The 12695-nt window shown below is 40.1% G+C and overlaps 1 protein-coding gene across 5 annotated transcripts in view; it reads right to left on the bottom strand.

The window, feature by feature from the left end:
* Window positions 1-10209: 10209 nt before the first annotated feature.
* Window positions 10210-12695, bottom strand: part of CHID1 (chitinase domain containing 1) — a 131453-nt gene continuing 128967 nt past the window's right edge. For 3 of the 5 annotated variants that reach the window (XM_075502363.1, XM_075502362.1, XM_075502364.1), the window contains exons 12-13: window positions 12540-12582; window positions 10211-10491 (exon numbers count right to left, since the gene is read on the bottom strand). In XM_075502363.1, the coding sequence (XP_075358478.1) occupies window positions 10393-10491; window positions 12540-12582 (142 nt within the window). In that variant the 3' untranslated portion in view covers window positions 10211-10392. Of the gene's footprint in view, window positions 10492-12539; window positions 12583-12695 lie in introns of all 5 variants that reach the window. The other 2 variants (XM_075502365.1, XM_075502366.1) reach the window with 1 other exon arrangement.

The raw sequence follows: 12695 nt of genomic DNA, 5'->3' as shown, positions 1-12695 counted from the left end.
CTGCCAGGTCTGTTTAAGGCTGTGTGCTCTTTGGAACACTGTCCTCTTCTAACTCTTTACTCTGGGAAGCCTACCTGCTTTTTCAATGCAGTTATCCCTAACAACCAAGGGTGCCTGAGAGGGAGAGGGAAAGGCTTCTTGTATACCTGATAAATAAGTTTAATACTGCACACACTTGAAATGCAAATTATACGCCAATATGCGTACCTGGGAAGGCAATGAGTATTTACAGTATTCATGTTGTCACCTGCAAAATTCACTCAGTAACTTAATTCTCTGCCAAAAAGCACTGGGAGAACCATCAGAACAGTAACCTTAGTTTTTACAAATATATATGCCAAGGATACAGCACTGACTCTGCCAGAATATTTCATATTCCTTGGCTCCAAGACAGACAAGGCCCAAAAATGCACATGGATGATCTTGGGAACACAGGGGTTTGGGTTTCATTTGGCTAAGCCTAGCTCTCTGCTGCTCCCACAAGAGGGAGAAAAGGGAAAAGTGCATTTTTTCTGAAAGCAGTTGTTTTGCCCCATTCCCTCCCTCTCATCTCTCTCAAGCAGCCATGAGTACTCTGTTTTCCTTTCCCACCCTGCCCACCACCTTAAGAGACAGAGGCAGATAAGCTCAATAGCTACTGCCAAGGGGAGAAGATGAAATCTGAACACAAAACTTGCACTTTGCTCATGCCAAACATTTAAGCACTCTGTATTAGAGAGAACAGGAAAGTCTTCATTCTGGTGAGGATGAGTATTCTCCCTGCCACTTTATTTATATATTGTTTAATACTCTTATTAAAAAACCTGAAAAATCTGGTTCAGTAAAAACCAAAACTCTTAAAACTTACTGCCCGTTCCCTCTCATATCAAAGGCAGTAATCCCAAATCCTAAAGCAAATACTAAAGGTATAATTTAAGCTTCAGTGCTTTAAAATAGTCAATAAACTTCTAAACTGGGCTTTCAAGACATGAGCTCAGCCAATCTCCTGTGTGCAATTGCATCCTCTCGTCAACCACTATTTCAGGGTTGATGTGAATGAAGAAAGAAGGAATTAGATGGAATTTAAAATCCTGCCCCACTGTTTGACACAGAAAGTCCATCTAAAACAATTCCAAGCTAACAGCAAAAAGCAATTTAATTTTAATAGAAAAGTTCTGAGTTAGAAAGCAGAAGCAGCATGCAAAGGCCTGATACAGCAGACAACCATTTAGTGCTGTGATTCTAAAGGCATCATTGAATAAAACACTTGCTAGTGTTAATTCCAGCTAATGATACCAGCAAGCTACCCAGACTGAAAAAAAAAAAATTGACTGATTTTAGGTGGTATCTACAGTTGCAACACATGAGAGAATATATTTGTGAAGAGGGGTGCTTGCTGTTTATGAAGAAACTATTTGTCTACTTGCATTGGCAGAACTGGTCTGCATTAATTACTCCAAACACCTCCACCTGGTTCATCACTAGCTCTAGTGCAAAACAAAGGCACTTTGGCTTTCACTTAGCCAGATTTATCAGTTGCTTTAATGACAGCAAAATGAAAAAGATTATTAGCACAGAGGTTTTTCACGTAAGGAGATGAAATAGCAGAGCAAAAACAACAAGACCGCTTGTTTTACACAAAAGCTCCCATCACAGCAACTGAACCAGCACTTATATACAAGGGGGAAATCAGTCCAGAGGTAGCTGCTATGAGCAGAGGTAAGCTTTGCCACCCTACCACAGTATCACTGTAGTAACTATAGGGACTAGGGAGCCAGCTTTGCAAATGACATAAATTACTCTCTCCTCCTCTCTCTCAGTGTGGTCACACAACCCTCCCAGGCACCTCTGCCCTAACTTCCACAGCACAAGAATGCTGATGCTGCTACTGCGGGGCCTTCATCTACTCATGATATACAAGTGTGTCTGCTCACAGCATTTGTTTTGTTCAGCCCCCAAAAGGAGCAAAGGAAAACACGTAAAGGTTGCAAAAACTGTAGTAATAGTCAAATAATCTATAGCAACTTAACTTTTCTGCCCCACATGAGTTTACCTGAAAAATCAGAGAAAAAACATTAAAGATTGGGTGAAAATGGATATATAGAGTCCTAAATAACTTCCTACATTGGGCAGTAACTGCCTGATGGCTATTTTTAGTCACAGTCCCATCCTCCACAACTGCACGCAAAGAGAGCATATAGCGGAGCATACACTCTCCACTGCTACACTGGAAGAAAACTCACTGAAATATATCAAAAGACTTACCTAGACCGTTCCTAAATGCAGATCATAAGGAAGAATAGAAAAGTAATGTTTAGTGAAAATTGGTGAGGTCTGTAAGGTTTTTTTGAGCTGCTTTAACACTTGCAAATGCATGCAATAAACAAAGGAAAACAAAATTCAATCTTTTTGAGTAGGATGAGCAGCAGAGGTAACCATAATGTACAGACTTTGCTCCATATTGGAGGAAACTGGTGAAACACCATAATCTTCTGACTTCCATTCCATGCACACTGACCTTTGAGGAAAGTGAGGTATATCACTCAGGCAATCCCTGCTTACAGCCATATACACAGCAGGAACTTCACAGAGAAAGATGACAGAGCTAGAACATTAGATAGCCCTGCTGCAAGAAACTGTGCCTAGCTTTGCAGAAAAATGCAACAATCCTGCAAGCCTTACAGCAAGTCACTTATGCAAAAAACCACGTGGCATGCAATCTAGAAATTGGAGGGTCTGTGCCCTTCTACCACCTTGTGTATGTCTGTTGTGATTAGTGGCTTCCAGTAAATGAAATTAGGAGAGTTAGGAAGTCTCTAGAAAGTCAATATGCTGCTTAACTACACTGAACATTTTCACATGAGCTTCATTACCCTTCTTCAAAAAACCAGGTGGGCAATATAATGTCCTGTGATTAAGTTGTACTCCCACCTGGGCAGCCAGCTGAGAATTCATACACAGAAGGGCAGCTTTTTAGTTTCTTCTATGTTTTGCCTTCCCACACTAGACAATTGCTAAATTTTACCTTATTGAAACTCCACACAATGGATGGATCAAAGTATGATAATCTATGTGCAACGTGAAGGCAACTCAAAAGTGCCCCTCTGCTTTGCTCTCAGCCGTTGACTGGAGAATTAGTTTTAACATGTTGGAAGTCAGAGTAAGAGCTTATTTCATTAAGAGCTTGTAAGAAACTTTTGTTTGTTTGTTTCTATGAAAATACCGTACAGGTTTTTCTACAGTATTTTTTCTGAAATATTTTAAGTTACATTGTAACCAAATAAACACTAAAATATATCCAGAAAAGGTAACTGATATAAGTAGGAATGTAAAATGACTAATTGAGTCTTAAATTCCATTCATCCACTTTTTTTTGCAAAATAACATTTTGTTATAATGTTCTCATTTCAGCAGAATACATTTAAAGGCATATTTCAGCTTTTAATCTCAAATGCTAACAAGATAAGTGATGTTATTTATTTTTGCAACTTTTTGAATAAGCACTGTTAATCAAATGCTATTCCAGTTATTTTTCATATTAAATTTTTTTTTTCTAAAGAGAAGATATATTTTTCCCCAACACAGAGTAACAAAGTGATTGCCTGGTAGACTACAAAACACCAATTCAGGCTTAGTTAATTTGCACTTACTACATAAAAAAGAGATCACTGAGGGAATGGGATTTTCAAGAAATAGCTACATACAACCTCTTCAAGCTGCAGAGGTAGAATCCGTCTGCTTTGTGCTGCCATTTGTTTAACTGAAGTCAAACAGCTGCACCGTGTATTAATCAAAACAGTAAACTTCAAAAGATACGTCCCAAATTCAGGAGAGACTGTAATTACAGTTCCTATGAACATCCATTAACTTTGCAGTCTCCACAGAGAAGTATGCAGAAAACACCACCCCCACTCTTAAAAATAATTACCACTAGTAGCTCATAGTAGAAATCGAAAAGTTATTTTATATTTTCACCCAAGCCCATAAACAACACTAAATTGTTACAATTTGCTCAACAGTTCTTTATAACTAAGAAGTGGTTAAAGAAGCCGTTTTCCTGTTGTCATCTTTCGGTCTACCTTGCCTCTTCTCTTTCACTTCCAACTTTCTTACCTGGAAGCTACAGTTAATTCTGGAGTTTGACACCTACATATAATAACAAAAAGGAACTATAAAACAAGGTGCCAAAGCAATTTTCCTTAAAGAAGTAGCACCTCACAATGAGACAAGCTAAACAATTTATTTTCCCCAATTCTCTGTTAAAACTGTTTCTGATTACAAAGACTCTAAAGCAGCTCTGGTTTTCAAGACAGATACACTTACCACAAGAGACATGTTTCCTGAGATAAGATGTGATACTGTTATCCCAGGAGTATGGTCCATGTGATCCTGCAAGTAGACAGCTAAGTCCTCTTTTCTGTCTTGGTAAGATACTTAGTTGTATACAAATATGAAAAACCCCTTTGCTAACTATTAAAATGATGTGTGTGATGATAATTGATGATAAAAACGCTAGCTTCATATCGAAGGCCAGCTGCAACAGAATCAGCTGCTATTTCTTTTTCTCAGTGAAGGCAATAAAAATTGTGCAGAAAAATGTATTTATCTTAACCCTGCGTGAGTCTAACCCAAAAACGTAAAACACGGGGAAACATAAGAGCAAAGGTCATTTGGAAGAAAGCTCTGCTTGGCATCAGGTAGCTAAAAGATACCTTTACATTCATAGCACCTGAGATCTTACCCTAATATACAGAAATTTTTCTTGCAACAGAACTAGATTATAGAGCACAGCTTTTTTTTTCCTGAAATGTATCGTAGAAAACTGAATGATGAAATATTCTGTTGAAATAAACCACACACACTTCCGTTTCACCACTTGCTATATTAGATGTAAGCTGTTTTAATAGGAACACTAGATATTTCTCCCCAGTCATACCCTCAATTCTTTAAGTCTTTGGCCTTGCCCTGCAAGTACCTCATTTTAAGGAGTACTTGCTTCTATGGAAGAACAAACACACATACTTTTTTTTTTTTTTTTTTGCTTTAGAGAAAAATGTTTCTTTGCAGTGTAAAACAGTGCTTTCTGTTCTTTTTGAAATGAGGGAATGAAAGTCACCTGCCATGGTCCTTACAGCAGTGCCACTCCAGCACTCCCACCCACCTTCTGCTTTTTGCTCAGTTTTCCTCGTTTGTCTGAGGGAAAGTCATAAAAACAGATGCTCTGCAGAACCCATTTTCATATCAGCATCTCTCTTCTGTGTCATCTTTTCACACATGCGGTGAGGTGCAAATTTCGAAAGAAACCTGTTTTCATGGTGGCTCACTGATGGCACACTGCTTTGTGGATTCTCTGATATCTAATAAAAGACAACCTGACATTACCACACACTGAAGAATTAAGTGAACACAAGACCAATCCATCAGAAGCTGATCTTCATTCATTCTGGAGCTCACATGCCTTCTGGTGTTCACTTCCTTTTTTTTTTTTTTAAGAGAGACCTTCACAATAAAGAATTACGCCAACTTTGTTTCTTTTGGAATATAATTTCTAAAGCAAGCAACAAACATGTTTTGCCTTTAGAGACAAAAGGCAACACCCTTGGCCTCAAGCACCTATATACCATGGATGGCTCAAAATCACAATGTACTTCTCATCTGGTATTTATTTTTCATGATACAGCAAGGGTAAGTTTGATTATTTGACACACAGAGGTATTCATTCTATCTCTAATGATGGAAAAGACACTTCTTTCTAACATAGCTGTACTCACAGACAAACAGGAATCTTGAACTTCATAGAAAATCATCATGGAATATTAAAAAATTATGAAAAACGTTATAAATTATATGTATCTTTTCTAGAGAGGAAAACAAGCTAAAATGAAATATTCTTTTCTTCCCCACACCCAATTTGGAAAGCCACCTACCTGCTAATATAAAAATGGATGCCATTTCAGATCACAAACCCTTCCATTTCTTAGAGATTATTTTTTTCTGAGACATTCTGGTTCAGTAGTGCCACTGAAAGTAGAAAAAACAGTGTAATAGAATTTAATTCTTGTGCTATTCTAGATACCATTGCCAGAGTGACTTTAAATTGCTTCTGAACAAACTAGAAAGTTCAAGTTAATTGAACACAAGGATTCACGTAGCAAATTATCTTACTACTAATGGTATGAAAGAAGCCTGATTAGTAAAACCTGCTGGATACTTGCAATGTGAGAAGTCAAGGGATGCCAGAACTAAATCAGAGAGGTGAAGATCAATAGTTCTTTAATCAATGGTGGATTACAGTGGGATTTATTCTGTTGAAAACAGCAGGGGCAGATAAATTCCCCACTGAGATTAATTACTGGGAAGGGTGGATGCAAACAGAGGAGTGCAGTTATCTTTGTGATAACTGTAAGTGGCAAGAACACCACCAGTGGGAGTACAGAGCTATCGCCTGAGTCTCTGCTGGTGACCAATGACACCCTCATCAAATTCCCAGCACCTCTTAGCTCCTTAGAAGAAATTGCCTTGAAGCCTGTGTATTTCTACAAATACAAATATTGTAAACCAAAAAGCAGGGACACAATTTTTTGGCTTTGTTTTTAAACTGATGGGTTGTTACAGCTTTTGAGTTCATAAAAATTCTGTATTATGGAGACGAAAGCACCAATGTATACAGCTAAAGAATGACAGCTTCATGCACAAAGATGCTGATCACATTCACAGCACCTACTTAAGTCAAGGGGTTGTCAGAGCTGCTCTGGGGCTCTGTCTATTGGGGCTATCTATGTAATCCATCATTACCATTATAGCCTTTGGTGCTAAACATTACAGTTCCCTCAAACTAATCACTAATGCATCGTGCACTAGTGCTAAATAATGTAAACTGAGACACTAAGCAGGCTAAGCAGAAGAAAAAAATCACAGAGTATCTCTTGTAACAAAATCTATTTAGAAACAAGTCATAAATTGAAATTGCTGTTACTTTGAACTACTTAAGGAGTTAACAAACACGAAAAAACAAACAGAGCTAACAGCTTAGCTTGTCGGTGCTTGATTTTCTACCAGCTTGAGGGAAAGATAACTAATTGGTCTTCCCCCCAACATTTTACGTTGACTTACCTTATCAGAAGACAGCAAGATGCAGAGGATCCAGCAGATATTAAATTTGCTGGACATAATCTGATGGATTTATTTGTTCACTTACTTTCGTTATTACCAGCAATTGTTTGAGAGGTGTGCTGGTTTTGGCTGGGATAGAGTTAATTTTCTTCACAGTAGCTAGTATGGGGCTATGTTTTGGATTTGTGCTGGAAACAGTGTTAATAATACACGGATGTTTTCATTACTGCTGAGCAGTGCTTACACAGAGTCAAGGCCTTTTCTGCTTCTCACACCACCCCACCAGTGAGTAGGATGGGGGTGCTCAAGAAGTTGGAAGGGGACACAGCTGGGACAGCTGACCCCAACTGACCAAAGGGATATTCCACACCATATGACGCCATGCTCAGCATATAAAGCTGGGGAAGAAGAAGGAAGGGGGGACGTTTGGACTGATGGCGTTTGTCTTCCCAAGTAACTGTTATGCATGATGGAGGCCTGCTTTCCTGGAGATGGCTGAACACCTGCCTGCCAATGGGAAGTTGTGAATGAATTCCTTGTTTTGCTTTGCTTGTGTGTGCGGCTTTTGCTTTCCCTATTAAACTGTCTTTATCTCAACCCACGAGTTTTCTGACTTTTACTCTTCTGATTCTCTCCCCCATACCACTGGGGTGGAGCAAGCAAGCAGCTCTGTGGTGCTTACTTGCTGGCTGGGGTTAAACCATGACAGTCCTTTTTGGCACCCAGTGTGGGGCTTGAAGGGTTCAAGATAATGGCAGGTTTGATTGGAATGTGCTAGCTAGAATTTATAGCTGTTATTGCTGTTTAGCTATTAATTGACAGGCTCCTGTGCTTGCCATGGGGCTTGCTTGCCTTACTGTATATTAGAGTGTAGTGCTCATTAGTGGCTGCTTTTTGCTTTTGCTGCTTGCTGTAGTGCTGTACTGCTTATCACCTTACTCTGCTGTGCCTGGGAACATTTTGGTAACAGCAATGGCCATGTGCCTGGGCTGGCAGATGGCCAGGGCATCGCTGCTGTTTCTGTGCTGCTGTACTGGACAGGCTGGAACTCCAGTGTGAACTCGAGTCGAAGGGACTGTGACCTGTGGATAAGTCCATGCTGGAGCAGGACACCCCAAAGCATCTGTGGCTGTGAATAAGTTCATACAAGAGCAGGTACATCTGTGGCTGTGGTTACGTCTGTGCTGCAGCAGGTATACCTCTGAAGGGACTGTGGCCCAAGGATAAGTCCATGCTGGAGAAGGTACACCTCGAAGCATCTGTGGCTGTGGATAAGCCCATGCTGCACCAGGTACACCTTGAAGCACCAGTGGCTGTGCATGAGGCCATGCTGGACCACCTCAAAGCGTGTGACCATGGATAAGACCATGACAGAGCAGGTACACCCCTGGAGGGACTGCAGCCATGGGTAAGGCCATGTTAGCGCAGGTTTACTTCTGAAGGAACTGTGGCTGTGGGTAAGGCCATGCTGGAGCAGGTATAAGTATGAAGGCATTGTGGCCCATGGAGAAGGCCATGCTGGAACAGGTGTACCTCAAAGTGACTGTGGCTGCGGGTAAGTCCATGCTGCAGCAGGTATACCCCTGAAGAGACTGTGGCACATAGATAAGGCTCCACTTGGAGGAGGTACACCCTTAAGGGACTGCAGTCTGTGGATAAGTCCAAGCTGGAGCAGGGGCAAGGGGAGGAGTTAATTGCAATGTTAAACGCAATGGTCTGGTCAAAAGGGACCAGGGGTGGAGATTGTAATAAAAATACTTTTAAATTGTAACCCAGTATTTGAGTTGCATGTTAGGGGAATTACTATAGCAGGAACCCCTTGTTGCTAGCCAGGCTAGGAGCAAGGGGAGGAGTTCATTGCAATGTTAAACCCTATGGTCTGGCCCAAAGGGACCAGGGATGGAGATTATAATGGAAATACCTTTAAATTGTTGTAACCCATGATTTGAGTTGCATGTTACAGGAATTATTATAGCAGGAACCACCCGAACCAATGGAGAACAAGCCTTACAAGAAGCAGTGCAAGTGCAGCAGTGACCCAACCTGAGCTGGCTTTGGTGCCCAGTAACTCCACACAACACACCACCTCTCCTGTCCTGAGTGACTACCATAACAGATGGAGCCCAAAATCATGGACTAAATGAACTCAGTGGACATTCTGTGGACAGTTCTGGACATTTTATGGACATTTCACAGGAGTGGTCCATAGCCTAAGAGAATAGTATCTGTGTATTATATCAAAGGATGGGAAGGGGGGTGATGGTTAATGAGGATGTATTGGATACTGTGGGACCTGAGCATGATGTAAATTGTGTAGAATAAGGGTTGGAGAATATGCTGGTTTTGGCTGGGATAGAGTTAATTTTCTTCACAGTAGCTAGTATGGGGCTATGTTTTGGATTTGTGCTGGAAACAGTGTTAATAATACACGGATGTTTTCATTACTGCTGAGCAGTGCTTACACAGAGTCAAGGCCTTTTCTGCTTCTCACACTGCCCCACCAGCGAGTAGGATGGGGGTGCTCAAGAAGTTGGAAGGGGACACAGCTGGGACAGCTGACCCCAACTGACCAAAGGGATATTCCATACTGTATGACCTCATGCTCAGCATATAAAGCTGGGGGAAGAAGAAGGAAGGGGGGACATTCGGAGTGATGGTGTTTGTCTTCCCAAGTAACCGTTATGCATGATGGAGCCCTGCTTTCCTGGAGATGGCTGAACACCTGCCTGCCAATGGGAAGTCGTGAATGAATTCCTTGTTTTGCTTTGCTTGCATGTGCAGCTTTTGCCTTACCTATTAAACTGGCTTTATCTCAACCCATGAGTTTTCTCATTTTTACCCTTCTGATTCTCCTCCCCCATACCACTGGGGGGGGAACGAGTGAGCGGCTGTGTGGTGCTTACTTGCTGGCTGGGGTTAAACCACGACAAGAGGTCTCCACCTTAAACTTTGATCAGATGGCATCCACTTGTTGATTTTATTTCTTGTAGAAAACATTTCAGAAAATATTTTCAGCTCTGACACCATCCCAGCTATGTTGGTCTATTTTCAATGACTCTGAATTCAGGAGCTTTAAAAGAAACTTCTGAGGTTTTTTTTCTCTGAATTTTATGAGATACCAACAATCATGTCTGTGTGGCAAATCAGAAAAGGTTCTTTATTGGGAAAAATGCAAGTTTAATACAGATATGATATAAATTATAAAAAATGTTTTAAAAATCAGCTCTCCAGGATACCCAAATTAATTGAACACGGCGTTTCAGTGAAGCAAATAAAGTCTTTCCCAGATCATCTCTTATTTTAAAGCAGGTCATAAAAATAGTCCAGGCCTTGTCCCAGTTCCCAGATGGATATTCCAGTGCCCAATTCTTTTGCAAGCTCTAAGCGCAACTGGATGGACTAAGACAAAGACACATAAAGCAATTACCTTTTAGTCAGAGACATTAGACACTCCATGCTTCCATATCTTCATGACATTATCAGACTTTTTAAAAAGATCTATCCTTGAACCAGATACTGAAAAACCTAGTCTGTATTTCAAATACTCTCTGGTTAGCAAGCAATCATTCAGTAAGAGACAGTTAATTGCACCAGTTAATTCAATGACCTAATAAAAGATAACCAGCTAAATAGACAAAATGCCACAGAAATAAATCAGATTTATGAACTGTGCAAAGACCTATTCTAATTTAGGCTATCATTTCACAATGTACAGAAATTCTAACTCTTTCCAGAAATGTCTCAGGGGTAAAATAAAACTTTATCACTGAAGACAATTAGAACAACTTGTCAAATACCATCAAGATCTCTTACCTACCCTTGCCTTCTCCCAGGACTGAGTCACAGTTTTCATTATCATAATTCTGGGAGATTAATATTTAAAATTACCCCTATTTGAGCTCCAGCCATTGATTTAGAGTTAGTTTAGCCACTGGTTTACAAGGGAAGCAATGCCACAATTCATGTTCTGCACTTCTTTCAGTTCAGACAATAAAAATAATTATTTTTCAATCTTTTACTTTCAGGTTTTCTTACTTGAAGTGCAGCACTGCTCTCACCAGGGATGTGTTTAAAACTTATTTCCATAGAAAACAGAACAAAGTATCAAGGCATCATTAACAGATCCACTGGGCCTGGCATTCATGACTGCTTTTAACTAATCATGAACAAACCAATTTTGAGCAACCTGCCAGTGATTATAACATTAAAAAGGGGAAGAAACACACTTGTCATGGGGTAATAAAATTAAGTTTTCCCCAACCATCTTGACCACCATTATGTAAACAACTCTCTGATGCCCCAGCATCCAAATCTCAAAATATTTCATTACAAGCTTGTTGAAATTGGAAAGAAAACCTGTTTCCATAAATTCACCAGCCACCACAGTTGAGTATCTGCTAGAGAAGAAATAATGAAAGAAATATACAGGAATGAGTGTTCTTAACCTGGTTAGTACTGACAACAGCAGGGTGAAATCCATCTACAAAGCCAAAGAGAATGTAGCATAACAACATGCAGCACAATCTATCTTTTCTCTGATAGGTTCACAATGAAACTTCTAACACTCTAAGACAGGTACTACTAGCAAGAACATAGTTAGACGTGGTAATTAATATCCCATATGTGCTAGTACTTCCACCAACATTAGATTAATGAAGGGAAATACCCTTGTACTAATGGAGCTTAAGATAACAATCCTGTTCAGAATTGGATCATTTCACACTAGTTTAACCATACAAAATGTCTCTGTTCTCTGTATATACGATATACTTCACTACAGAAGCAATTCCCTTCCCATGTTAAAAGCCAGCAGAGGCTTAACATACTGCCTTTAGCTTAATTTGAGAAAATCTGAAGATAGCTTCCTAGGAACTTAGGCTGCAAGTAACCATTTTATCCTGTATTCTGGTATATTGCAGACTATTGTGTAGACAGAAATTGTATGTCCTGCCAAAGGACTTTAGTAAGGCCAAATGCTTAAATTTTCAAAACACTAAAAATGTTCCACAGGAACAGAACTGAAGAAAACAGGGTGATACAGGCTGACAGGGAGAATCAAGACGCCATTACAGAGGAAGGCAAAAGTTCCCCAAGCTTCCAGCCAACATGATCAGAAGGAAAATTTCTTCGGTCTCTTGTCTGACAATCAGCATGTCTGTTAGCACATGAACAGATCCTCTCAGAGCACTGGTTTGCCCTGCTGTGTCGTACCTCTAGAGATGGCTAATCTTCAAAGATCCCCAAACCCCATTATGCATAAGATAGAAAAAACAATCACCTTGTACAGGCAGCTGAAGCTTTGAATCATAACAACTACATGAGGGTAAACTTCTTTCACAAAAGCCTAAACCCAGTTCAACATTTTCTGAAGTGTCTCAATAATGCAACAAGTCAAGTAAACATCTCTTTCCTCTTCCAGCCCTCTGACGTGAAAAAGTGGCACCTACCTTCAGTGTTGGATAGAAGACGGCATGTTTTCCTCCTTTATTTCTGCAAAACAGGAAAACCAAATAGTCACAATAGCTTTGATAGATTCCCATAGGATTTTTAGATGAGGTTAGAATTCAAAACCAGTTTTTTCCTTCCCACTAAAAGGAAACACA

This window comes from Mycteria americana, chromosome 5 (assembly GCF_035582795.1).
Source record: "Mycteria americana isolate JAX WOST 10 ecotype Jacksonville Zoo and Gardens chromosome 5, USCA_MyAme_1.0, whole genome shotgun sequence".
NCBI lineage: Eukaryota > Metazoa > Chordata > Aves > Ciconiiformes > Ciconiidae > Mycteria > Mycteria americana.
The sequence above is the reverse complement of the archived record's forward strand: the minus strand, read 5'-3'. Positions and strand labels throughout refer to the sequence as shown.